This window comes from Xenopus laevis, chromosome 6L, assembly GCF_017654675.1.
Source record: "Xenopus laevis strain J_2021 chromosome 6L, Xenopus_laevis_v10.1, whole genome shotgun sequence".
Taxonomy (NCBI): Eukaryota; Metazoa; Chordata; class Amphibia; order Anura; family Pipidae; genus Xenopus; species Xenopus laevis.
The window spans coordinates 163,947,593-163,974,980 of NC_054381.1; the positions used below are offsets into that span (position 1 = coordinate 163,947,593).

Genomic DNA, 27,388 nt, shown 5'->3' on the forward strand with positions numbered 1-27,388 from the left:
CATAGCGTCTGCACTGGCAGTTTGGGCCGTCTAGAAAAGGATTTTCCCATAAGTAAAAAATCCTCATCCATAAATGTTATAAATTCTTTATATGTCATATATTACCTGCCCCTCCTCTGTGCCTTAGGCATGTCACTCCCCACATTCAACCTCCCTTCACTCCATTCTAATTGTTTAGCCACAACATGGACTGGGGTATCAGCCCCCCAATTGTGGCACATAAGATTTTAACATTAATAATGGCTGCTGCCTGCTTGCTGTGATTAGCAATTCCAAGACTAATGTTAATAATTTTACAGTGTAAGTGAAGTTTATTTTGCTTGACCAACAACATAGAATAGGATTTGAAATTATTTCTTAAAGTGACAGATTCCCTTTAATGCTCACTACAATGCATGCACAACCTGTATTGCTTACTCCCTGTTTTGTGCCTAATGTAAGCACTCACATTAGCACTGCCACTAATACCTAGTGTACTTGTGCAGGCCCAGACCTGAAATGTGTGGGTTCAGGCAGAGGGGCTGCTGTACGATGACATAGACACTCACTATTTATTGGGGGGATGTAAGATGATATAGACAGTCACGATTTATTGGAGGGATGTAAGATGATATAGACAGTCACTATTTATTGGGGGATGTAAGATGATATAGACAGTCACTATTTATTGGGGGGATGTAAGATGATATAGACAGTCACTATTTATTGGGGGGATGTAAGATGATATAGACAGTCACTATTTATTGGGGGGATGTAAGATGATATAGACACTCACTATTTATTGGGGGGATGTAAGATGATATAGACACTCACTATTTATTGGGGGGATGTAAGATGATATAGACAGTCACTATTTATTGGGGGGATGTAAGATGAAATAGACACTCACTATTTATTGGGGGGGATGTAAGATGATATAGACAGTCACTATTTATTGGTGGATGTAAGATGATATAGATAGTCACTATTTATTGGGGGGGATGTAAGATGATATAGACAGTCACTATTTATTGGGGGGGATGTAAGATGATATAGACAGTCACTATTTATTGGGGGATGTAAGATGATATAGACAGTCACTATTTATTGGGGGGATGTAAGATGACACAGACACTCACTATTTATTGGGGGGATGTAAGATGATATAGACACTCACTATTTATTGGGGGGGTGTAAGATGACATAGACAATCACTATTTATTGGGGGGGTGTAAGATGATATAGACACTATTTATTGGGGGGATGTAAGATGATATAGACACTCACTATTTATTGGGGGGATGTAAGATGATATAGACACTCACTATTTATTGGGGGGGTGTAAGATGACAGACAATCACTATTTATTGGGGGGGGTGTAAGATGATATAGACACTATTTATTGGGGGGATGTAAGATGATATAGACAGTCACTATTGGGGGATGTAAGACGATATAGACAGTTACTATTTATTGGGGGGATGTAAGATGATATAGACAGTCACTATTTATTGGAGGGATGTAAGATGATATAGACAGTCACTATTTATTGGGGGGATGTAAGATGATATAGACACTCACTATTTATTGGAGGGATGTAAGATGATATAGACAGTCACTATTTATTGGGGGGATGTAAGATGATATAGACAGTCACTATTTATTGGGGGATGTAAGATGATATAGACAGTCACTATTTATTGGGGGGATGTAAGATGATATAGACAGTCACTATTTATTGGAGGGATGTAAGATAATATAGACAGTCACTATTTATTGGGGGGATGTAAGATGATATAGACAGTCACTATTGGGGGGATGTAAGATGATATAGACAGTCACTATTTATTGGAGGGATGTAAGATGATATAGACAGTCACTATTTATTGGGGGGATGTAAGATGATATAGACAGTCACTATTTATTGGGGGGATGTAAGATGATATAGACAGTCACTATTTATTGGGGGGATGTAAGATGATATAGACAGTCACTATTTATTGGGGGGATGTAAGATGATATAGACAGTCACTATTTATTGGGGGATGTAAGATGATATAGACACTCACTATTTATTGGGGGGATGTAAGATGATATAGACAGTCACTATTTATTGGGGGGATGTAAGATGACATAGACACTCACTATTTATAGGGCCTCTATGTACTGGGAATGTCAAGGACTATTTTGGATCCCAGTCTAGAGCTGGCTCATACTGCTCATTGTGTGAGGATTAATTGTATAAATGAATTTTGTTCTCCTGTCATTAGAAATCCCAGATCTCAGGGACTACGCCATTGAGACTGCACTTAGATGTTCCATGTTGGCTGCCGAGAGGGTTATCCGGAATACAGCGTGCATTATCAGCCAGGTTATTACCTACCTGCTGAATCGCAAGGCCCAGGTAATGCTGCTGCTTTGTCTGTGCCCCAGAGATACCCCAGTTCTATGCAGACTTCCTGCACTTCCTTCTTATGGAGCCGAGGCTTTGTGCATTGTATAAAGGAGTGCTGCTGTGGGTGCAGCTCCTCTTGCACGAGGATTCAGTTATCATGGGGTGCCGTCCCATCTCATTCACTGTTTTGTTTGTGCCACAGGATGAGAGTGACCAAGAGAAGATCAAGCTCGTTGTGGAGAAGTGTCTGGATGATCTCCAGGGGCAGCTCAGGGAAGCAGTGTCTGTATGTAACAGGCAGATGACTTTCTTTATTCAGGAGAAGATTAGGCAAAGTCTAGCCGTGGGTGTGAGTTGTGCAGAGAAATCCTGTGAGAACATTGTTAAGAGATGGGGTTTCCGGGTAAGTTCTGTGTGCCTTCTCTTTCTTCATATGCTGTGCCCTGTACCGTGGCCCAAAAACATTCTTTTTCATTGCCCATTCTGTTTGCTCAGTTGTCTCAGTTTAGACCATCATCTTGCACCTGGGAATGTCTGTTCCATATTCCCAGGAAAGCTGCCTGTATATTTCTACCTACATTGCTTGCTGACTGTGTCTGTTTAGCTCACACTCTCTTCCCAATGATTCCTATCCTGCTCAGATCTCTTCAACTTGTCACCAATATCATTTATTCCTATAACATGAATTGAACAACAGTCTCTTTCCTGGACTGACGTTTGTGAACTTTTATTGCATTTACCTTGCTGATTTCAAGAGCATGAGCTGTTCCAATATGAATGTGGAGCAGAGTTTTCTCAGCCGTGATGCTTTGCTGTTTGTTCCCTGCAGCAATCCGGAGGGTATACCTACCCAACATACAAAGCTACCTGTGTACGGCAAGGCTTCTATAGCTCACCAGCATGCGGAGTCATTGACTTTAATGAGCAGTTGTCACAACCAATAACCAGTGCAATCACCAAATCTTGGTCTGAAGTTTTCAGGTAAAATGTCTGTCACAGCTCAGGACTGTGTAAATGTAGCTCTGACTCCTAATATAGGTCTCTAAGCTTCTATAAATCTCTGTTTAACTACTTCTGCTGGCCTCTCTCCATTGGTTACAACCCTGGGCACCTGAGTGAGTGAGTGAGTGAGTGAGCTGAACAAGCCGAGCAAGACCAGGAACACCAACAAACATCCCTAAACTTACTCTGTTTCTTTCAGCATTGTTTCTATAAAGCACTTATACTTGAAAATACCTGTAATATTTCTGCTAGCAATATTAATGCAGTTCATGAATTTGAATAACCTAACATGTCACTGAATACAACAGACCGGCTAGGGCTTTGTTTAGGCAAGCGTTAGATGACTGAATTGATGTGAGAGTACACGGTGTGAAGCCTCTGCTTGAAAGAAAGATTTAAGTACTGGTATATCAATGACAATAAATAGTTATACATTTATATAGTTCCATATCCTGACATGTAGGACATTTAGGAGTGTGCAGACGGATCTGTTCCCAACTTTCCATTGATAATGGCCCTAACCCTAATGACGTTGTTGTACGTGCCTCCTATAGCAGGAAGGGCTCACCCTGGGTTTTTGGATGTAATTGACGAGTCTCTTGCCCCACAGGAATGTAACATGCCAGCCACATATAGTAGATTAGCGTTAGCCTGTACTTTATGTATGTATGCTGTATGTACTTTGTACTAGATCTTTTCTCATTGCACTCGCATATTCTAATACTCACTCCAAAATATTTTTGTTTGACAGTGGGGAGCTTGTCGAGAGCTTAAGTCAATTTAACCAATCCGTCCCCAAGCTGCTTGTAAGATTTTTCAAGAATATGAGATCTGAGCTATTCAGCCTTGGAACAAGTTATGAAATGATTGCCTTCATTGAGAAACAGCAGTTGAAATCCACCCAGGCAGAGGTATCGGGATCTCTCGTTGGAACAAAATGTCATCCTCATCCTAGTTTATATATTCTCCATCATTCCACATCCTTCTCCTTGTACTCATCTTCCTATTTCCTCTCCTGATGTAGGCTTTGCTTTTTCCAAATTGTCTTCCTTATAAATAAATATATATTTCTCTAGACCGGCCCTTCCTGTCAGTGCAGACACTGTGGGGTTAAGTATCCACTTCCAGAAGCTGGACAGAAGAAAAAACAGAATCTCGACTCCACCCTCTTCATATAAGCTCTTGCTCCTCCTGATTCCCCCTCAGTTTTTTTCTTCTGTCCTGCTTGGAGGTTAGGACAGTAATATTTTTTTTTTCCTTTTCTTTCAGGATTTATTATTTTATGTTACTGAGGAAAGAAGCTAACCGAGAGCAGGAGGCATCCTAGCTCAAGTTACACAGCTCTTCTGTGCACAGTCCCCCAGCATTATACCACTCCACAGTTCTGGTGGGGCTGCATAGGGGAATTTGTTACCTATTGGCACAGCCAGTCTCTCTCAGAGATGAGTGCTGCTGTTGCGCCTGATCAAAAGGACTAAATTTATCACAAGCGCGATTTCCGAATGTGCAGTGTCCTGAGCACACTTCCGGGTTTCAGAAGACAAATGTGGCGTACACGCCTTACAAGTGATGCTCATACAGGCGCTATCTTGATTTCAGTACTGGTCACTAAGGCAAATAATTCTAATTTCAGATATTACACCATGGATACAGACATTGGTCTGGAGGAGCTTAGGAGGAATATGACCAACACAGCTACACCCAAGACAAGAAAGGCAGATAAAAAATCCCACAAGTAACTTTCGAAATGCAGGATTTGCAAACATACATTGTGCAAAGGGGAACAAGGAGTATGGCTAGATTGTGCAGAACCAACTGATTCAGCACCAACATTATCACCACATCCAATCCCATTGCAACAAGCAGAGGGCAGCCCCTCACACATCGATACTCAGGACCCTTCCACGTCTGCTAAACCTCCTCAATTTTTCGACTGGATCAAGTCTACCATTCAGTCTTCCATCAATTAACCTCCTGCTCATAATAAGCGGAAGGCACAAACAGTTTTAGATACAAATTCCTATGATTCAGTCGAGGCGAGTGATCAGGATAGTGATATAGAACCAGGAGAAATCTCTGCCAGTGAGAGCTCCTCTAATGACTCGGACACAGAACAATACCGCTCAATTACGGGGCCAGAGACGGCCAAACGATAACTTTGTGAAATTCTAGCTACAATAGAAATCACGTCAAACCACGTCAAAGGCTGATAGGGTGTTGGGAGTGCAACCCAGAAAATCAATAGCTTTCCCTATATTTAAATCAGTATCTCAGCTAATCGAGAACGAATGGTCAAAACCAGATCACCTGCTGCCCCAAAGTCAACATTTCCTTAGCACTTGCCCGTTCCAGAGGAACAATAAAAAATGTGGTACAAGGCCCCTAAAGTAGTCTCAGTGGTAGCTTGGCTGTCCAAAAACACAACACTACCAACAGAGAAGGCAGCTTTCAGAGAGCTGATGTACAAAAAGATGGAAGTTTCTCTGAGAAGGGGGTACACACATGCCACATCAGTTCTGAGACCGGCAGTGGCATCTGCAGGTTTAGCACGCATGGCTAGATTCTGGTGCCTGGAGTTACTAAAAAAACCCACTTCACCAGAGGAATTACAGGAGGAACTACAGCGTCTCAGCATTAGCTTTTTTGTCAGATACAGCCATGGACACAGTAAGGTTAGCAGCCAAAACCAGTGTTCACACTATTGTGGCAAGAACAGCACTATGGCTACGTCATTGGTCGAGAGACACAGCAGCACAGACCAAGTTAATTTATCTCAGATTTACAGTAGACACTCGTTTCAGACCTGACTTGAATCAGATTATCACGGAATTTACAGGGGTTAAGAGCACATTTTTACCATCGGGCATAAAACCCAGATCAGAGCAATCCAATAGAACATACAATAGACCTTGGAATTCCTAGTGACGCTCATTTCGTTCCTTTCGAAATACCACATTTCATCCTTCACAATCAAGTGGAGAGACCAAAAAGGGCAGACCAACCTGGTTCAATCAACAAAGAAAAACAGGAAGCCAGGCCGCCGAAACCCAACTCAGCCTGACTTAAGGCTAAGCGAAGGGAGAGTAGGAGGTTGTCTTCAACAGTTTTTTCCAGTGTGACAAAACCACATACAAGACAATTGGGTACTATCGATCATAACAAAAGGATACAGAATTCCTTTGGACAGCCTACCCCCCTCGCACCTTCAAACGCTCAACCACATAAAAAAACCTGACCAAAAGACAAGCTCTATTAACGATTGTCAACAGTACCACACAAAGAAGGCTACAAAGGTTTTTACTCAAATCTTTTTTTATTAAAGAATGAAGGCACTTTTAGACTAGTGCTAAACTTAAAATCCCAGAACACATTGGTGTCCAAACAGAAGTTCCGCATGGAAGCAATTCGATCAGTGGTGATGTCAATGACACACCAATGCTATATGACGAGTGGACCTTCAAGAGGCATACTTGTACAAACCCATCAGGAAGGAATCCCAGCAGTTTCTAAGGTTCACGTTCTAGAGGAACATTATCAATTCAGGGCACTTCCATTCGACCTTTCCACAGCGCCCAGAGTTTTCACAAACATATTCAGCCCCCTCATTGCACATCTCAGGCGTCTAGAGATCCCAATCACTCCATATCTAGACGACCTGCTCATCAGATAACCGTCATATGACCGAAATCACAAGGACCCCCAAACTTTTGTCATGACACTCAAATAATTCGGGTGGATTGTGAACTACAGGAAGAGTCAACTCATACCCACACAGCGAATTCAATTCTTGGGAATGTTGTTTGACTCATCCGTTCAGACCATCTCACTACCGTCAGAAAAATTCAGACTCACGCAGTTCAGCAAGTCTGTCTTCAGACCAAAATCTCAGTGGAGCAGAGTCTACAATTGTTGGGTTACATGGTAGCAGCACTAGAGGCACTACCATTCAGCAGATTTCACATTAGAGAATTCCAAAAGCACTTTCTAAGCCATTGGAACAAGAACCACTCTAACTTGACACAGAAAATTCCAGTGAACATGCAGGTCAAAGTTCACTGAGTTGGTGGACATTACCTCACACCCTAACCCAGGGCAAGACACGGGCCTTACCCCAGTGGACAGTAGTTAGTACAGACGCCTTGCTAACTCAAGGACCAATCAAGCACGACAACTTGCCAAGGTTGAATTTGACGGCCTGGCTATTGAAGCTGAACTGTGGTGCTCCAAAGGGTTCTCAAAAGAAGCCACCAACATATTATGGAAGGCCAGAAAGCAGTCCACAACAAAAGTCTACCTGAGAACATGGAGGGCATTCATAGATTGGTGCGAGTCCACGCATGTTCCGTGGCAGCAAGTGACAGTTCAAGCGATTGTTGAATTCCTCACACAAGGTTTCCATTTAGGTCTTTCCCTAGCCACCCTGAAAGGACAAATTTCAGCCTTTTCCTTACTACTACAACAACAGTGGGCAAGAGAACCAGATCTCATACAATTAATGCGGGGAGTGGGCAAGGTCAGGCCACTGTACAGGGATCCAACACCTCCCTGGGATCTTACCATGGTCCTGAATGTTCTACAAGGACCCCCCTTTGAGCCTTTAGCCTCCTGTGCTCTAAAGTTCTTTACCTGGAAGACGACTTTTTTGCCATTACATCAGCAAAAAGAGTATGGGACATGGCAGCTTTATCACACAAAGAACCATGGCTTATACTGCACCAACATAGGGCAGTTTTCACAACTATACCATCATTCAAACCCCAAGCGGTATCAGTATTCCACATAAATGAGGAAATAAACCTTTCTTCCTTATGTCCTAAGTCATCTAATGCCAAAGAGAAGGCACTACACAAGCTGGATGTAATCAGAGCAATACGTTACTATCTAGACAGATCCAAAACTTATAGGAAGACAGATGCATTTTTAGTAACTTATGGCATCCAAAAAAGTGGTCACCTGCTTCAAAACTTACAATAGCCAGATGGCTAGTAGAGACAATAAACTGTGCATATGACCTTAGTTAAAAAACTAGACCAATCAAGGTCTGAGCACATTCCACCAGAGCACAAAGTACATTCTGGGAGTTAGATAATTTAGCCACTCCAGAACAGATCTGTAAGGCAGCCACTTGGGCATCATTATCTACATTTGCAATGTTTTATAGACTACATGTGTTTAATTCAGCCCCTGCAGCATTTGGTAGGAAAGGACTTCAGGCTGCAGTGAGGCAACAGTAATAATTGCAACCCAACCCTAGCAATGTATGTAGCCCTGCATTACATTTAGTCCTGTGTATGTACTCTTCGTTCCAACAAACACTCGTTCATTCTACTACTCATACAGGTGTCTTATCCTACGTATACATATATTCAAGCTCCTTCCAGTATACTTTATACTCCTCCAATCCACAATTCTCTAATAGCAGCCCTCCTATCAGTGCAGACGTTATGGGTTTTTGTCCTTCACCTCTGGAGGCAGGACAGAATAAAGCTGTTGACTCCTGGCCCCTCCTCGTGTATGTATGGGCTGGCTCCACCTTCTCCACTCAGTTTTTTGTCCTGCCTCGGAGGTAAAGGACAGCACATCAATATCTCAATCATTTTTTTTTCTCTTCTACTTTTTGGATCACCTAAATTCACTAACACCTTTAGGACATGCAGAGCAGCTGTTCATTAGGTGCAACTACAGCAGACAGGGCCATAGGTTGACATGCAGAGCTGCCATAGGCCACAAGCCTCTGGCTACTGGGACTGATGGTATCGGCTCTAAAAGTGATACCATTCTCCAGATTTAACAATCGGACCACTCCAGAACAATTTTCTCAGCCAGTGGAACAAGGACTTACAACAACTCATTAACATATCACATGCAACAGACAAAGCCTAGTCTGGTGGATGGTTCCAGAAAACCTCAACAAGGGCAGCAGCTGGGCCTCCACCCACTGGGAGGTGGTAACCACAGATGCCAGTCTCAGAGGCTGGGGAGCAGTCTATTGCAATCACACGTTACAGGGCAGATGGGCACCAGGAGAGGAAAAATTACCTATCGTCCTAGAACTGAGCAGTTGCCCTGGCACTGGAAGGTTGGTCGACAATCCTACAATCTCAATCTGTCAGGGTACATTGACAACGCCACAGCAGTGGCATATGTTAACAAGCAGGGAGGCACACACAGCAAACTAGTCATGCCACTCCTCCGTTTGACAGCGTGGCTTCCATCGGGTGGTGGACTCGCGGCATGCCATAGACATTCTGTTACAAGCACGCAAAATCCACATCGAATCCACATCGAAAGTGTATCATAAAGTATGGAGAAGGTTCCTAACATGGTGCCAGCAACAGGGTCTCTCCTGGGAGGATAATTCCCCATATACATAAATTCCTTGCAGAAGGATACCGTAAAGGCTTAGCCCTCCATACACTCAAGACACCGGTGTCAGCTCTGACTGCTGTAACCCATACTCGTTGGGCAGACAAAATGGAAATACAACAATTTTTTAAGGGCGTAGCTAGGACACGCCCACCACTTAAACAGCCTCTACAAACCTGGGAACTGCCAGTAGTTCTAGACGCTCTACAGAAATCCCCATTTGAGCCCCTGGGATTAAGTGATGTTAAATGGCTGTCACTTAAATTTACCTTCTTGGTAGCCATCACATCCGCTAAGAGAGTGTCGGAGCTTGCTGCACTTTCCTGCAAAGAACCATGGACCTCACTTCATTCGCACAACGTGGTACTTAGGACTACTAGGCTTCTTGCCCAAAGTAGTTCTCCGAATTTTGCATTAAACAGGCCATTATACTACCATCCTTTTGTCTGCAACCGACACATGAACGAGAGAAACTACTATACACATTAGACGTGGTGAGAGCCCTGAGAATCTATTTAAAAAGATCCTTGTTGTACCGACGGTCCGACAGCTTATTTGTTTCTTATGCTGTTACACACAAAGGGCTAGCTGTATCAAAAAGAACAATTGCCTGCTGGTTAGTTGAAACAATCAACATAGCCCATAACCATCAACAAACGGCCCACTCTACGAGAGCATAGAGCACATCATGAGCACTTCAGAATATGTGTCAGACTTACCGAACCTGGAGTGACCACGGATGTTGAGGAAGACAACCCCTACAGCTCCCCCACCAGTGCACCCTCGACTGGATACAAAGGGAGACTAGTCAAGGCGTAGTATGGGAGCCTGTGATTCCTAGCAGGATGCGCCGACCAGTGGAGTAGCGGGTCTTGAGGCTGTAAATACAGGAAGATGTAGCGTTAGCTGTGGAAGTAGTTGAGGGCAAGGAGGACGTCGCAGGATACTGGCACAGCAGTCACCTTAGAGTCAGCTGCAGGAAGATGTTAAAGAATAATCAGCAGATATGACGGTTAGCGCAGGGGACGCAATTAGCTGCTTCACTCCGTAACACTAGTGGATCAGGTGGCGTTTAGTTGGAAGTAGTTGTTCTTAGGATGAAGGTTCCCAAAGAAGTAGCTGAGGCGCAGTCGGGTGAGGCAAACTGGTCGGCAGCGGTAATCAAAGAGATCAAACAAGTAACAGTGGTCAAGGCAGGGAAGCGTAAACGAAAACAAGCAAAGTTCGGCAACAGGTAGTCAAATCTAAGCAGGGTTCCAAAGGTTAAACACAGAAGCATAGTCAAATAGGCAAGCAGAGTTTGGCAACAGGAGATCAATATCAAGCGGAGTTCCAAAGGGTTAAACAGGAGCGTAGTCAAGTAATCAGTAGCAGGGTCAAAAACCAAAGTTCAGATATAAACAGAGAATCACTTACTCAGTATAGCTAGGAAAATGATGTCTGAGCACTGGAGTCACCTCTGTGCTGAAAGAAATAAAGTCGCCTGCGCCCATATGCTGCGCCCATCGAATCCCCTGCGCCACAACGTGTGCGTCGTGACATCGCTGGAACGCATCGCGCTGCCTGAAGATCGGTGAGTACCTGACAATATGGCAACAGCCGAGCAAATCTGTAAAGCAGCCACTTGGGCTTTACCAAACCCAGGTTTTTGTTTTTGCCTCACAACCAGGCGCGTTTGGTCTAAAAAATTTTACAGGCTGCAGTAGCACAGTGAGCAAGTGCATTACGTATCCTAGGGTCATACACACTGTGATAGAGGGACAGCTTTTAGATGTCCTCTAATGTCTGCACTGACAGGAGGGCCACTAGAGAAAAGGACATTTTGTACTCATCGGAAAGGCCCGAACTGTCAGTGCAGTAAGTCCCACCCAGGCTGATTGTAGTATGGGCACAGGGACCTCTTTCTCGCTATCACTCTACCTGTTGTCTCTTGGTCTTATTTCTGTTTATACTGTCTCCACCGACTGAGTTTTCCAAAAGATCTGAGGGGAGAAGGTGGAGCCAGCCCATATATACATGAGAACGGGCCAGGAGTCAACAGCTTTATTCTGACCTGCCTCCAGAGGTGAAGAATGACAAAACCCCTAATGTTTGCACTGACAGTTCAGGCCTACGAGAAAAGTTTTCCACTGAGTACAAAATCTTCTTCCCATGTATATTTATATTCATCCTTCTTCAGTTTATACTTCTTTATTCCACATACATAAATTATCTTCCTCCTTTTTCTGTATACCCTTACATTCTACTTCATTCTAATGATACATATATAGGCCTCTGCCTCCTTGTACTGTTTATACATCTCTGTTCCACTTCATCCTACTTTTAGATAATTATATTCCTCCATTTCCTAGTGTATAGCATTCCATTACTCCTGCTTATATATTCATAGTAACAGTTAGGTTGGGTTGAAAAAAGTCCATCAAGTTCGACCCCTCCAAATGAAACCCAGGTGCACATATATACAAATACAAACCGACTTTATCTATACACTGAATCTATAACCCTGAAATGTTCTCCTCCTGTGAGTAAACTTACTGATGGCTCTTTATTTCCCCTTCCAGCTCCTGAATTTCTTTGTGGATCAGAAGGAATACATAAGTCGGAGACAGCGCCACATCTCACGCTTACTGACCCCTGAGGTCCAGAAAAGGATGATTGAAGTGTATAATGGTAACCATACTTTCCTTACCCGCATCACATTGGTTCTGATTCCCCATAACTTCATCCCCTTGTCCCAGATAATCATCTGTGCCTCTCTGTACCTGAATCAGCTTGTATTTATAATGAAGGGGCCATGTGTATGGCTGTATCAAACAGACTAATAGTGACAGATACAGGAGCTACAGAGGACCCTGCTCATTGGAGCTGATAAAGCAGAAGCTTCCTGCAGGTGGTGGAGACTCATTAAAGGAACTCAGACTTGTGTGGCAATTTATATAATACACAAGAACCTTATATATTCTTGTAAAATATATCCTTATCAACTGTTATGTCGTTGTGTCACATGACTTCCTAAAACTTGTGCCTTGGTGAGTTCTAATATCTTTATATTTTACTACTATTCCCTATAAAGCACTTTTCTCTAGTCGGCCCTCCTGTCAGTGCAGACGTATGGGTTATGTCCAGGTTCACCTCTGGAGGCAGGGCAGAAGAATTGCTCTCTTGGCCTCTCCCTAAGGATATATAGGCTCCACCTCTGTTTCCCAGTTCTTCTGTCCTGCCTTCGAGGTGTAGGACAGAAACTTCTCTTCTGTTTTTATTCCTTATATTTTTTAGATTCATCAATAACTGGATGACACCGATGGAGGCGTGCAGTGCTGTTTCCTAACATTATTTTCCACTCCCTCCTTGCTGGCAGATTGCAGTGGAGTGGCAGACATTAACCATGTCCATCTGACAGACTGACAGCTATTCTAAAAAAGGGTTACGGAGTTGGGCCAGGTATGCAAAGCTACCTACAGTCCAACAGTTGTATGACACGCAGTCTCAAAGGGAAGAGGAATGCGGTACTACCTATACTCCCAGAATGGACACTATACCACGGCAGGCATGCTGTGCTGCCATAAGATAGAGTAACCTGAGGGCATAGGAGGCAGTATAAACACTATTCAGCTTATTACCTGCTAAGGTATAGCAAACCGGCACAACACTGCAGGCTTAGTGCGGAGACACGGGACAGTGAGGAACTCCTATTCCAAGCAACCAATAGCACTCCCACACAAGGTAATGCTAGAGAAACAGGGTCCACACCACAACTATCACCAGCTTGCGAATTTCTTAGAGTGGATAAAAACCACTTTCCAACCTTCCAATCCTCAGCCTCAAACTCAAAAGTGCAAAGCAAAGTCTCTGCCTGATTTTTCTGACGCTGAGGAAGGACCATCATTTAAAAGGGGTACTGTCATGGGAAAAAAACTTTTTTTTTAAATGGATCAGTTAATACTGCTGCTCCAGCAGAATTCTGCACTGAAATCCATTTCTCAAAAGAGCAAACAGATTTATTTATATTCAATTTTGAAATCTGACATGGGGCTAGACATATTGTCAGTTTCCCAGCTGCCCCCAGTCATGTGACTTGTGCCTGCACTTTAGGAGAGAAATGCTTTCTGGCAGGCTGCTGTTTTTCCTTCTCAATGTAACTGAATGTGTCTCAGTGGGACATGGGTTTTACTATTGAGTGTTGTTCTTAGATCTACCAGGCAGCTGTTATCTTGTGTTAGGGAGCTGCTATCTGGTTACCTTCCCATTGTTCTTTTGTTTGGCTGCTGGGGAGGAAAAGGGGGGGGGGGTGATATCAAGTCACAATATTAACTGATTCATTTCCCATGGCAGTATCCCTTTAATAACAAGATTAATTCAGTCAATGATTCAAAACTTCCAAGTTTCAGGTGAAAGTGACTCAGAAGCTCATAGCAATTCAGATAATGAACAATTTGCAAAACCAGACATCTCTAGGAAACTCCTCAAGGAGATGATGAAGACTCGAGAGCTAAAGGATGAGACCGTTACGGTCTCTAAAGTAGACAAAGTATTAGGTGTGAATCAAAGGAAGGCCCGGTCATTTCCAATGTTTAACTCAGTCACTAAGACTATTGACACAGAATTGTTACAACTGGATCACAGGTGTATACTAACCAAACAATTTTATGATACTTATCCAGTGCCGGAGGAACAGGATAGTATGGGATAAGCCACCAAGGGTGGACTCTGCTATTACTAGACTTTCCAAACTACACTGCCAACAGAAGAAGCAGCTTTCAGGGACCCTATGGATAAGAAGTTAGTTATCGCTGAAAAGAATATAGACATAATCAGCGGCAATTCTACATCCAGTGGATGCAGCAGCAAGCTTCGCCCGCACAGCAAAACACTGGGCACAGGAAATAGGTCAAAACACACCCTCTTCAGCACAAAAACTGGTGGGAGATATTAACAGATTTATACACTGCTTTCACCTTCCTAGTAGTCTCAGCGTTAGAGAGAGTTTGACTAGCAGCAAAGTCTACAGCCAATTCAGTGGTAGCCAGATGAGCACTCTAGCTACACCACTGGTCAGGTGATAAAGCATCAAAGAAAAGGTTATTGGGACTATGACTATGAAGATTTTCATTCATCCAGGTCATGGTATAGGTAAATCTAAAAACAACTGGACTTGCTGTGTAATCAATGAAGACGTTTCACTACTCATCCGAGCAGCTTCTTCAGTACAACTGACTGGTGTGGGAAGTTCTCGGCATATAAACTCTTCCACTAATCCACGAGGACAAACTTGCCTTTTCTGGACTGTTTGATATGCATCCAAGAGAGGGGTAACTTGAAGACAGAAGTATACAGGAAACCCACTAATACGGATCAATATCTGTTGTTTGATTCCCACCATCCGCTGGAACACAAACTGGGTGTCATTAGAACTCTGCACCACAGGGTGGAATGTGTGGCAACTGATACAGAGTCCAAAGACAAAGCGCAAAAACATCTTAGAGGAGCTTTGAAAGCGTGTGGCTCCCCAGACTGGGCCTTTGTCAAAACAGCAGCAACCAAGCCCAACAGGAACACCAATAAAAATAATCGCCCGGAGACACATAGTAGGTGAAACTTAGTCCTCCCGTATGTAGCTGGAGTGTCAGAGAAACTCAGGAGGATGGGCTATTCCATATGCCAGGTTTCATTTGCAACCACTACAACTGAGCTTCCTTCAGTGCTGGAACAAAGATCATTACGATCTACTACAAGTTATCCCACTATTTCCTCAGACCAGGAGCAGCCTCTCCTGGTGGATAACCTAAACTCACCTAACATCTGCAGAAGTTGGTCACCACCAACCTGGGAAGTAGTGACGACCAACGACAAAAGTCTTGTTTGCCAACCAATGTGCTAGAACTGCAGGCTATAGGACTTGCTCTTTGAGGCTGGTCAAATCTCCTGCAGACCAAACCAGTCAGGATTCAATCAGACAACACCATGGCTGTGGTCTATGTGAAAAAGCAGGGAGGAACACACTGCAGGATTGCCATGCAAGAAGTGACAAAGATCCTGATGTGGGCCGAACACTACTTACCAGAGATCCAGGAGTGGCATTCATAGATGACTTGGTAATCCCCTGGAACTTTCAGCAGATTTATGCATTCCCTCCACTGGCGATATTGCCAACAGGAAGGGGTAACGACAATACTCATAGCCCCAGACTGGCCTAACAGACTTGGTAAGCATGTCCATTTCCAGACCATGGAGACTTCCATTACAACCAAATCTTCTTCATTAGGGCCCAGCCCGCCACCCTTTCTTAACCATGCTACGTTTAATGGCCTGCCATTTGCGACCAACTTGTGGACCAAGAGAGGATTTGCACCACCAGTCATAGATATCCTTCTACAGACAAGAAAGGCGTCTACGGCCAAAGCCTACCACAAGGTCTGGCGCACTTTTCTGTTATGGTGCGCCTCTAAACACAGTACACCACAAGTGCTGACTGAATTTCTAACTAAAGGGTTTGAGTTTTAAGTACCTAGTACCCTCAAATCCCATATCTCAACCCTCTCAATACTGTTCCAATTCAGATGGGCTGAACGTCCGGGTATCCAACAGTATTTAAAGGGGGCTATGAATCAGACCTCCCTTTCGGGACCCTACACCTCATGGGACCTCTCTCTAGTACTGTCAGTCAAACAGAAGGCACCTTTCCATTCCTGTGGTTTAAAGTGTCTTACTTTCAAAGTCACCTTCCTGATGGCCATCACTTCCTCTAAAAGAGTATCAGAGATGGCAGCACTGTCACATAAGGAACCGTGGCTTATTATCCACAAACACAGTCCTTCGGACAGTTCCTGGTTTTCTACCAAAAGTAGTGTCTGGGTTCCATATTAACCAGAAAATTGTTCTTTCTTCATTTTGCCCTAACCCTTTGAATGACAAAGAAAGACAGTTACATAAACTCTATGTGGTACGGGCAATCAATATTTACAAGAAAAGGACAGCTACCTTTAGACCCTAAGACTCTCTACTGATCTCCTACTCTCCAGCACACACGGGCTTAGCTGTATCAAAAACAGACCATTGCAAGGTGGTTGGTAGAGACAATCAATCATGCCTATACTCGGCAAGAAACGGCAACCTTTCCAGGTGACTGCTCATTCCACAAGGGCACAGAGTACCTCCTGGGCCCTTTACAATTTGACTACACCTGAGTAGATCTGCAGAGCAGCCACATGGGTTTCATCCAACACTTTTCTCAAATTTTACCAGTTACATGTTTTTGCTTCTACACCAGCCGTATTTTGCCGCAAAGTTTAACAAGTTGCAGCTGCATAAGTTGTGTAAGAGATAATACTATAGTTCAGCAAACCCACCCTGTTTTTTCTGGGACTGCCTTTGAATACCCCCATATGTCTGTACTGACAGGAGGGCCGACTAGAGATAAAGGGATTTTATATTTACTGGAAAATGCTTTTCTAGTAGGCACAAACTGTCAGTGCAGTAAGTCCCACCCAGGCTGATTTTAGTATGGATGAGAAGACTCTCTATTTCTCTATATATGTTATCTTCCATACTGTTGTCTCTTGACCTTCCTTTCTACTTGCTGTCTCCTAAACACCTCACCGAGCTTTGCAACAGAACTGGGAAACAGAGGTGGAGCCTATATATCCAGGGGGAGGGGCCAAGAGACCAATTCTTCTGCCCTGCCTCCAGAGGTGAACCTACACATACAGGTCGAGGTGGGACCAGTACTATAATTTTTTTATATACTGCAATCACTATAATCTTGACACCACATCGTGATTCAACAAATTCAACATTCACCAAATTTTTTAAGTGTTTTTAAATGTATCAATTCCCTTTTGTTTTTAAATAAGTAGTTAAATGTTATGTTTTAATGGGTAATTTATTTTGACATACTAGTGGAATGTGAACTGCTTCATGTACAATTAGCACTTTATGCACCCTTGCACTTTAATAACTTATATTTATCAATTGACTCCCATGGGACACAATTATGACACTGAGTTTTGGTTTTCACACAATGAATTTATTTACAGATTGAAGTGATCGTGTATTAATCACATTTAAATAAGTCATGAATTTTCTCTTTCTTCACCATTTTCCAACCATATGTACAATCTATTTCACAATCATTATAATATAGACTGTGCAACCTTGTTAACTCTTCTTGGCAGTTCCTTTCTTTTTGGTACAAACCAATTGAACCTACACATAACCCATACATTTGCACTTACAGTTCGGGCGTATTAGAATAGGATCATGTAATAGGAAATCTGTGTTTGATTTCTCCTGGTCTATTTCTAGTCCGGTATCCCTATTGCATGGTGCTTCACCTTCAGAGCAAGAATGAAACCGTGATATGTCTAACATAGAGATAACTGTATCACATTGCAACAAAGACCCCACTGTGTGAAATACAGTCTTTGACAACATCACCCCATACTCTATTATAATAAATGTGAACATGCGATATGTTTAATATGTAATATTCCTCCCCCACCCCTCAGATTCGAAGGTTACATATTCATGGTTTCAGAGCTGTAGGTTCACATTTATAATAATTTTGGAGTCGTAGAACAAAAATTCTACCCATGGGAATGCTCTGGGTTTGTGAGCTGTTCCTTTAGTTATTTTTCAGTTTGTCAGTCTGAGTGTGGTCTGAGTGTTGTGTTTGACGGGGAACCATACTTGTGTTTGCTATAGAGCAATATGTACACCAGAGACATTGGACTCAAATAACGCTCCTGAAATCTGATGAGTTTAACTGTACTCAAACTTAAGGTTTGATTCATTAAAAATTAGATATGTATGTATTTTAAATGCTTAATTATTTACTGCACTCAAACTTATGGTTTGGTTTCTCTATATAATGTAAATGAATCTAAAATCCATTATAGAAACCCCTTATACTACATGAGGCATTTGCTCTAGGCCCACCATTAGCATTTTCAGCTGCAATTACTGGATTATAAAATATAAAGGCCCGGCTGTCTCCCAACATACAGGACTTGAAGGCCAGGTACACTTAAAGTCCTGATATATGCCCAGATTGTTTTTTAGTTTTGGTCCAGTCTGTCCAAACAGAAAACTTGCCGATGCCCCTTAAACGAAATATAAAGAATAAAGTAATGCAACCACTGCTGATTCTGATGAGAACTTTACTTAACAACATAAAAAATATATCAAGACTTGTCATCCATTAGTTGAAAAGATACTCCAGGCCCTTCATTTCTTCACTTCAGTCAATTGTACTTCAAATATATTTATTGTTCCAATTCAGGGATACTGGGTTCAGTAATGGGCAGTGACTAAACTGCCCTGCCATATACTTGCACTGCTCTATACTTACGCTACTCTTTACTTGCCCTGCTCTATACTTGCCCTGCTCTATACTTACGCTTCTCTTTACTTGCCCTGCTCTATACTTGCCCTGCTCTATACTTGCCCTGCTCTATACTTGCCCTGCTCTATACTTGCCCTGCTCTATACTTGCCCTGCTCTATACTTGCCCTGCTCTATACTTGCCCGGCTCTATACTTGCCCGGCTCTATACTTGCCCGGCTCTATACTTGCCCGGCTCTATACTTGCCCGGCTCTATACTTGCCCGGCTCTATACTTGCCCGGCTCTATACTTGCCCGGCTCTATACTTGCCCTGCTCTATACTTGCCCTGCTATAAATTCAACTGCTTTATCTCCCCTAATACCGTATTTATTTTTTGTTTTATCTGTTTAATTTCCTGCTCCATGGAAAGTGTCTGTCTCTCCTCTTTCTTGCAGAATGTCAGTCTGTCAGGGGTGAGGGAAGTTTTGAGAAAATGAAACACTTGATGTTTTCCCATGTCAAGGAGAAAAAGCACCAAATCTTCAGAGAAGCTGCAGACAGCCTAATGGAGCAGCTGAACTTTCTACAGGTACTGAGAGGGGTTACACTTCTTGGGATTTGTTCTTATCTGTTACTTTGCAAGACGGGGCAGGCGTATCGTTTCTATGGTGTAAGACGGGGCAGGCGTATCGTTTCTATGGTGTAAGACGGGGCAGTTACACAAACTAGATGTTGTAAGATCAATTCTTATCTATTCAAAACAGACCGCAGTCCTAAGGAAATCAGACTCTCTGTTGATTTCATACTCCTCAACTAACAGAGGTCAAGGAGTTTCCAGAAGAACCATTGCTAGATGTTAGTACAGACAGTCAATTTTGCTTATGAAATTAACAAAAAAACGAAACCATTCCAAGTCCAGGCTCACTCTACTAGAGCACAGAGTACTTCATGGGCTTTACAGAACTTGGTTACACCTGAACAAATATGCAAGGCAGCCACTTGGGTTTCTCCCAACACTTTTATAAAGTTTTATAAACTACATGTTTCTTGCTTCAACTTTGGCCATGTTTGACCAAAAGGTTTTACAGCCTCCACTGTTTAAAGACTACACAGTAACAGTATTCCTTCAATTTTACAGTAAAACAAGTTTCTCTTTATTAACTGCCCTAAATTACGGGACAGCTTCTGGACGTCCCCATACGTTTGCACTGATAGATAGAGAAAAGGGGATTTTATACTTACTGGAAAATGCTTTTCTAGTAGGCCCAAACTGTCAATGCAATAAGTCCCACCCAGGCTGGTTTTAGTGTGGGTCTGTGGACACTAGGTTCTCTCTATGTACTAACTTGTCTCTAGACCTCTTTTCACTGAGATACTCCACCTTATTAAGCTTTACAAATGAAATGGCAAGGGGAGGTGCAGCCAGGCCTTATGTACTAGGGGAGGGGGACTTACAGTCATATGAAAAAGTTTGGGAACCCCTTTCAGCCTGCATAATAATTTACTCCACTTTCAACAAAAAAGATAACAGTGGTGTGTCTTTCATTTTCCAGGAACATCTGTGTACTCTGGTGTTCTAAAGATTTTTAGTGAAGCAGTATTCCGTTATTAAATCAAATGAGAAAAATTTGGGTACCCTTGTAATTTTGCTAACTGGAATGCATGTAATTGCTCAATACTGATTAATGGCAACACCAAATTGGTTAGATTAGCTCGTTAAGCTTTGAACTTCATTGGCAGGTGTGTCCAATCATGAGAAAAGGTATTTAGGGTGACCAATTGCAAGTTGTGTTTCTGTTTGACTCTCCTCTGAAGAGTGACAGCATGGGATCCTCAAAGCAACTCTCAAAAGATCTGAAAATAAACATTGTTCAGTATCATGGTTTAGGGGAAGGCTACAAAAAGCATCTCAGAGGTTTATTAAACTGTCAGTTCCAACTGTAAGGAATGTAATGAGGAAATGGAAGGCCACAGGCACAGTTGCTGTAAAACCCAGGTCTGACAGGTCAAGAAAAATACAGGAGCGACATATGCGGAGGATTGTGAGAATGTTACAGACAAGCCAAAGATCATCTCCAAAGACCTGCAAGAAGATCTTGCTGCAGATGCAGGTGTATCTGTACATCGTTCTACAATTCAGCACAATTTGCACAAAGAACATGTGTATGGCAGGGGGATGAGAAGCCCTTTCTGCACTCACACAAACACACTCGCTTGTTGTATGGAAGAGCTCATTTACACAAGACACAGGCATTTGGGAACAAAGTGCTTTGGACTGATGAGACAAAAATTGAGTTGAGTTCTTTGCATGGCGGAAGAAGAACACGGCATTCCAAGAAAAACACCTGCTACTTACTGTTGGAGGTCCCATCATGCTCTGGGGCTGTGTGGCTAGTTCAGGGGCTGTGGGGCTAGTTCAGGTACTACTCGGGCCCTTGTTAAAGTCGAGGGTCGGATGAATTCAACCCAATATGAACAAATTCTCCAGGATAATGTTCAAGCATCAGTCACAAAGTTGAAGTTCCGCTGCAGGGGTCGGATATTCCAACAAGACAATGACCCTAAACTCACTTGGAAATCTACAAAGACATTTATGCAGAGGGACAAGTACAATATTCTGGAGTCCCCCCACTTGAATATCATGGAAAATCTATGGGATGATTTGAAGCAGACTGTCCATGCTCGGCAGCCATCACATTTAACTGAACTGGAGAGATTTTGTATGGACCAATGGTCACAAATAGCCACATCCACAATCCAGACACTCATCAAAGTCTATAGGAGGCGTCTAGAGACTGTTACATTTGTAACTAAGTATTGATGGAATATCTCTGTTGGGGTGCCCACATTTATGCACCTGTCTCATTTTGTTATGATGCATATTTACTGTTTATCCAATAAACTTTATGTCGCTGCTGAAATACTACTGTTTCCATAAGTCATGTTATATATTAAAATGAAGTTGCTGCTTTGAAAGCTCAGCCAATGATAAACACAACTCCAAAGAATTAAGAGGGGTTCCCAAACTTTTTCATATGACTGAATTCTTCTGTCCTGCCTCCAGAGATGAGATGACATTAACCCACACGTTGACAGGAGGGCCGACTAGAAAAGGATTTTCTAGTAAGTATAAAATCTCTTTATCCCCCCAGTTCATTGAAGCTGTTTCCCCCTCTTTCCCTACAGACTTACATTCGGGACAGTCTGAACAACTTTGTGAAAGAGCGACTTCACTCCCTCAGGCAACAGTGTGAGCCGCTTCTACAGCCAATGAAGAAAGAGGAGGGAATACTGCCAGGTATGCCAACTCCCAGTTGGAAGGCCACTTAAAGGGAAACTTTTCCATATAATTGTAGGTGTATACAGATATGTAGTGACATCATGGCCAGAATTGTAGGTGTATACAGATATGTAGTGACATCATGGCCAGGATTGTAGGTGTATACAGATATGTAGTGACATCATGGCCAGAATTGTAGGTGTATACAGATATGTAGTGACATCATGGCCAGGATTGTAGGTGTATACAGATATGTAGTGACATCATGGCCAGGATTGTAGGTGTATACAGATATGTAGTGACATCATGGCCAGAATTGTAGGTGTATACAGATATGTAGTGACATCATGGCCAGAATTGTAGGTGTATACAGATATGTAGTGACATCATGGCCAGGATTGTAGCTATATACAGATATGTAGTGACATCATGGCCAGGATTGTAAGTGTATACAGATATGTAGTGACATCATGGCCAGGATTGTAAGTGTATACAGATATGTAGTGACATCATGGCCAGGATTGTAGGTGTATACAGATATGTAGTGACATCATGGCCAGGATTGTAAGTGTATACAGATATGTAGTGACATCATGGCCAGGATTGTAGCTATATACAGATATGTAGTGACATCATGGCCAGGATTGTAGGTGTATACAGATATGTAGTGACATCAGGGCCAGGATTGTAGGTGTATACAGATATGTAGTGACATCATGGCCAGGATTGTAGGTGTATACAGATATGTAGTGACATCAGGGCCAGGATTGTAGGTGTATACAGATATGTAGTGACATCATGGCCAGGATTGTAGGTGTATACAGATATGTAGTGACATCATGGCCAGGATTGTAGGTGTATACAGATATGTAGTGACATCATGGCCAGGATTGTAGCTATATATACAGATATGTAGTGACATCAGAGCACAGACAACATGGAGCATGTGATAGAGTAGATTTACTGTAAGTCTCTCTGTTGGCTGAACTGCGGCAGTTGAGTGTCCGGCTGTTTAGAGGCACATCCCTTAAAGGAGAAGAAAGGTACTTACCCATCTGTACAACACAATAATCTACCAATAGAAAAAGGGGAGGGATATTTACACTTCCACCCAAGGCCTGGGATAGTTTTCCATCAGTCCCTGCCCCAGTGAGCTTACAATCTAAGATTCATATGGGTCACCATGTTTAAAGCCCAGTAATTAAATGACTTGGGTCAATCTTTACTTGGGTACAGAAGGGGCAGAAGTGTAATGTACATAATATATTGCACTGAGGAGCAATAAACACACGGAACACAAATATAATAAGCTGCCATGGCCACATACTGGTGCATTTATCAGAGGTTCCAAAACACTCCCTATATTCTATTCCCTACATTCTGTTCCCTAAATACATTCTATTCCCTACATTCTGTTCCCTACATTCTGTTCCCTAAATAAATTCTATTCCCTACATTCTGTTCCCTACATTCTATTCCCTAAATACATTATATTCCCTACATTCTATTCCCTACATTCTATTGCCTACATTCTGTTCCCTACATTCTATTCCCTACATTCTATTCCCTACATTCTATTCCATACATTATATTCCCTACATTATATTCCCTAAATAAATTCTATTCCCTACATTCTATTCCCTACATTCTGTTCCCTACATTCTATTCCCTACATTCTATTCCCTACATTCTATTCCATACATTCTGTTCCCTACATTATATTCCCTACATTATATTCCCTAAATAAATTCTATTCCCTACATTCTATTCCCTACATTCTGTTCCCTACATTCTTGTTTCCTACATTCTATTCCCTACATTCAACTGCCTACATTCTATTCCCTACATTCTATTCCCTAAATAAATTCTATTCCCTACATTCTGTTCCCTAAATACATTCTATTCCCTACATTCTGTTCCCTAAATAAATTCTATTCCCGAAATAAATTCTATCCCCTACATTCTATTCCCTACATTCTGGTTTCCTACATTCTATTCTCTACATTCAACTGCCTACATTCTATTACCTTCATTATAGTCCCTACATTCTATTCCCTACATTCTGTTCCCTAAATTCTTTTTCTTACATTATATTCCCTGCATACTATTCCCTACATTGTGTTCCCTACATTATACTCCCTACATTCTAGCAATGTCCCACTGGCTTCCCCTGTGTTCTGTCTTTAGATCTTCGAAATCTCTGGTCCCACGTTAGTCAGATATGCCAGAGATCACAAGTGGATTTCCATCTTCCTGAGCTTGAGATCACCCCCAAACCAGAGCCCTGTGACCAAGAGTCAAGGGCCCCAAACAGGGTGGAACCCCCAGAAATAACCTGCCTTTGCAAAGTGGTGAAAGTCGGAGAGAATCACATCCTCAACTGCAACACCATCAAGGTATAGTGGGCTCTTGAGATACAGCAACATTACCATCAGGGTATAGCAAGGGTTTTATTTGGTTAAACTCATGTTACCATCACTCTGCAGAGAGGCTACCAACAGCTGAGGTTATAGCAACGCTTATTTTTAAATATATTGAAGTTTTCATTGGGGTAAAATTAGGTCATCATTAGAGTATAATGAGGTCACTACTGGGGTAAAATGAGGTCGCTACTGGGGTAAAATGAGGTCACCATTAAGGTATATTGAGGTCACCATTGGGGTATAATGAAGTCACCATTGAGGTATAATGAGGTCACCATTGAGGTATAATGAGGTCACCATTAAGGTATATTGAGGTCACCATTGGGTGCAGTGTCAGGTGAGCATGGGGGGAAGGACAAGGTTGAAACCTGCAGTGAGAAATTGGGGAGGGGTGTTGCCCCCCAGTAGTCAGGTGCCATCCATTTTAGTAAGGGAGTGGATGATTGCCATGGCGATTGCTTAGCTGGTTTATATTTTTGTTTTTTTCTTACGTGATAGATTTCTGCAAAAGGTGTTGAACTTGTTTGGACAGGTAAGTACCTTGTTGCTATGCAGTGTGAGTGTCAGTTTTTGATTCCTGGTAACCATGGTAACTGGTATATGTCTGCCAACAGAATCTCCCCTGTTTGTGCCATTTAGTAGCGTCCGACACTTTGAGTTTTGTTCTGTTCTCTACTTCCTGACTTTACACCTGTCCCCCGACTTTGCTTGGATGTTTCAGAAATCCACGTTCCAAACAGCGGATACAGGTGAGATCCTGAAATTGTACTTTCCAACTATTCCACTAATCTTTTCTAACTTCCTTTCCAGTTCTCCCTCCTTCACTTTTCTAACTCTTAATTTATATCCCTTTCATCTATTCTTCTCTTGCATTCTTTTCTTTTTCTCCTTTTCCAACTCTTTTTTCCTATCCCATTCACTTTTCTTTTCTTCTGACCCATTCCAATTCTCTCTTCTCCTCCTTACCAGTCCTACTTTCTTTTCTTTCAGCTTCTCTTCCCATCCTTTTCAGTTTCCCATTTCTTTCCTCATTTCTAGCTCTACCTCAGCTTTCTTCTCTTCCCATCCTTTAGTTTTCCATTTCTTTCCTCATTTCTAGCTCTACCTCAGCTTTCTTCTCTTCCCATCCTTTAGTTTCCCCTTTCTTTCCTCATTTCTAGCTCTACCTCAGCTTTCTTCTCTTCCCATCCTTTAGTTTCCCCTTTCTTTCCTCATTTCTAGCTCTACCTCAGCTTTCTTCTCTTCCCATCCTTTAGTTTTCCCTTTCTTTCCTCATTTCTAGCTCTACCTCAGCTTTCTTCTCTTCCCATCCTTTTCAGTTTTCCCTTTCTTTCCTCATTTCTAGCTCTACCTCGGCTTTCTTCTCTTCCCATCCTTTAGTTTTCCCTTTCTTTCCTCATTTCTAGCTCTACCTCAGCTTTCTTCTCTTCCCATCCTTTTCAGTTTTCCCTTTCTTTCCTCATTTCTAGCTCTACCTCGGCTTTCTTCTCTTCCCATCCTTTAGTTTTCCCTTTCTTTCCTCATTTCTAGCTCTACCTCGGCTTTCTTCTCTTCCCATCCTTTAGTTTTACCTTTCTTTCCTCATTTCTAGCTCTACCTCAGCTTTCTTCTCTTCCCATCCTTTAGTTTTCCCTTTCTTTCCTCATTTCTAGCTCTACCTCAGCTTTCTTCTCTTCCCATCCTTTAGTTTTCCATTTCTTTCCTCGTTTCTAGCTCTACCTCAGCTTTCTTCTCTTCCCATCCTTTAGTTTTCCCTTTCTTTCCTCATTTCTAGCTCTACCTCAGCTTTCTTCTCTTCCCATCCTTTTCAGTTTTCCATTTCTTTCCTCATTTCTAGCTCTACGTCGGCTTACTTCTCTTCCCATCCTTTTCAGTTTTCCATTTCTTTCCTCATTTCTAGCTCTACCTCGGCTTTCTTCTCTTCCCATCCTTTAGTTTTCCCTTTCTTTCCTCATTTCTAGCTCTACCTCGGCTTTCTTCTCTTCCCATCCTTTAGTTTTCCCTTTCTTTCCTCATTTCTAGCTCTACCTCGGCTTTCTTCTCTTCCCATCCTTTAGTTTTCCCTTTCTTTCCTCATTTCTAGCTCTACCTCGGCTTTCTTCTCTTCCCATCCTTTTCAGTTTTCCATTTCTTTCCTCATTTCTAGCTCTACCTCGGCTTTCTTCTCTTCCCATCCTTTTCAGTTTTCCATTTCTTTCCTCATTTCTAGCTCTACCTCGGCTTTCTTCTCTTCCCATCCTTTTCAGTTTTCCATTTCTTTCCTCATTTCTAGCTCTACCTCGGCTTTCTTCTCTTCCCATCCTTTTCAGTTTTCCATTTCTTTCCTCATTTCTAGCTCTACCTCGGCTTTCTTCTCTTCCCATCCTTTTCAGTTTTCCATTTCTTTCCTCATTTCTAGCTCTACCTCGGCTTTCTTCTCTTCCCATCCTTTTCAGTTTTCCATTTCTTTCCTCATTTCTAGCTCTATCTCGGCTTTCTTCTCTTCCCATCCTTTAGTTTTCCATTTCTTTCCTCATTTCTAGCTCTACCTCGGCTTTCTTCTCTTCCCATCCTTTAGTTTTCCCTTTCTTTCCTCATTTCTAGCTCTACCTCGGCTTTCTTCTCTTCCCATCCTTAAGTTTT

The 27,388-nt window shown here is 42.4% G+C and overlaps 1 protein-coding gene across 4 annotated transcripts in view; it reads left to right on the forward strand.

Annotated features, from left to right (window-relative positions):
- The window catches only part of nuggc.L (nuclear GTPase, germinal center associated L homeolog), an 80,211-nt gene that overhangs the window by 47,620 nt on the left and 5,203 nt on the right, over positions 1-27,388 (forward strand). For all 4 annotated transcript variants that reach the window (XM_018268385.2, XM_018268384.2, XM_018268388.2 and 1 more), the window contains 10 exons: positions 2,250-2,383; positions 2,577-2,777; positions 3,204-3,355; positions 4,128-4,287; positions 12,304-12,412; positions 19,519-19,652; positions 22,250-22,361; positions 24,531-24,739; positions 25,265-25,298; positions 25,381-25,515. In XM_018268385.2, coding sequence (XP_018123874.1) covers positions 2,250-2,383; positions 2,577-2,777; positions 3,204-3,355; positions 4,128-4,287; positions 12,304-12,412; positions 19,519-19,652; positions 22,250-22,361; positions 24,531-24,739; positions 25,265-25,298; positions 25,381-25,515 — 1,380 coding nt within the window. The remainder of the gene's footprint in view (positions 1-2,249; positions 2,384-2,576; positions 2,778-3,203; positions 3,356-4,127; positions 4,288-12,303; positions 12,413-19,518; positions 19,653-22,249; positions 22,362-24,530; positions 24,740-25,264; positions 25,299-25,380; positions 25,516-27,388) is intronic.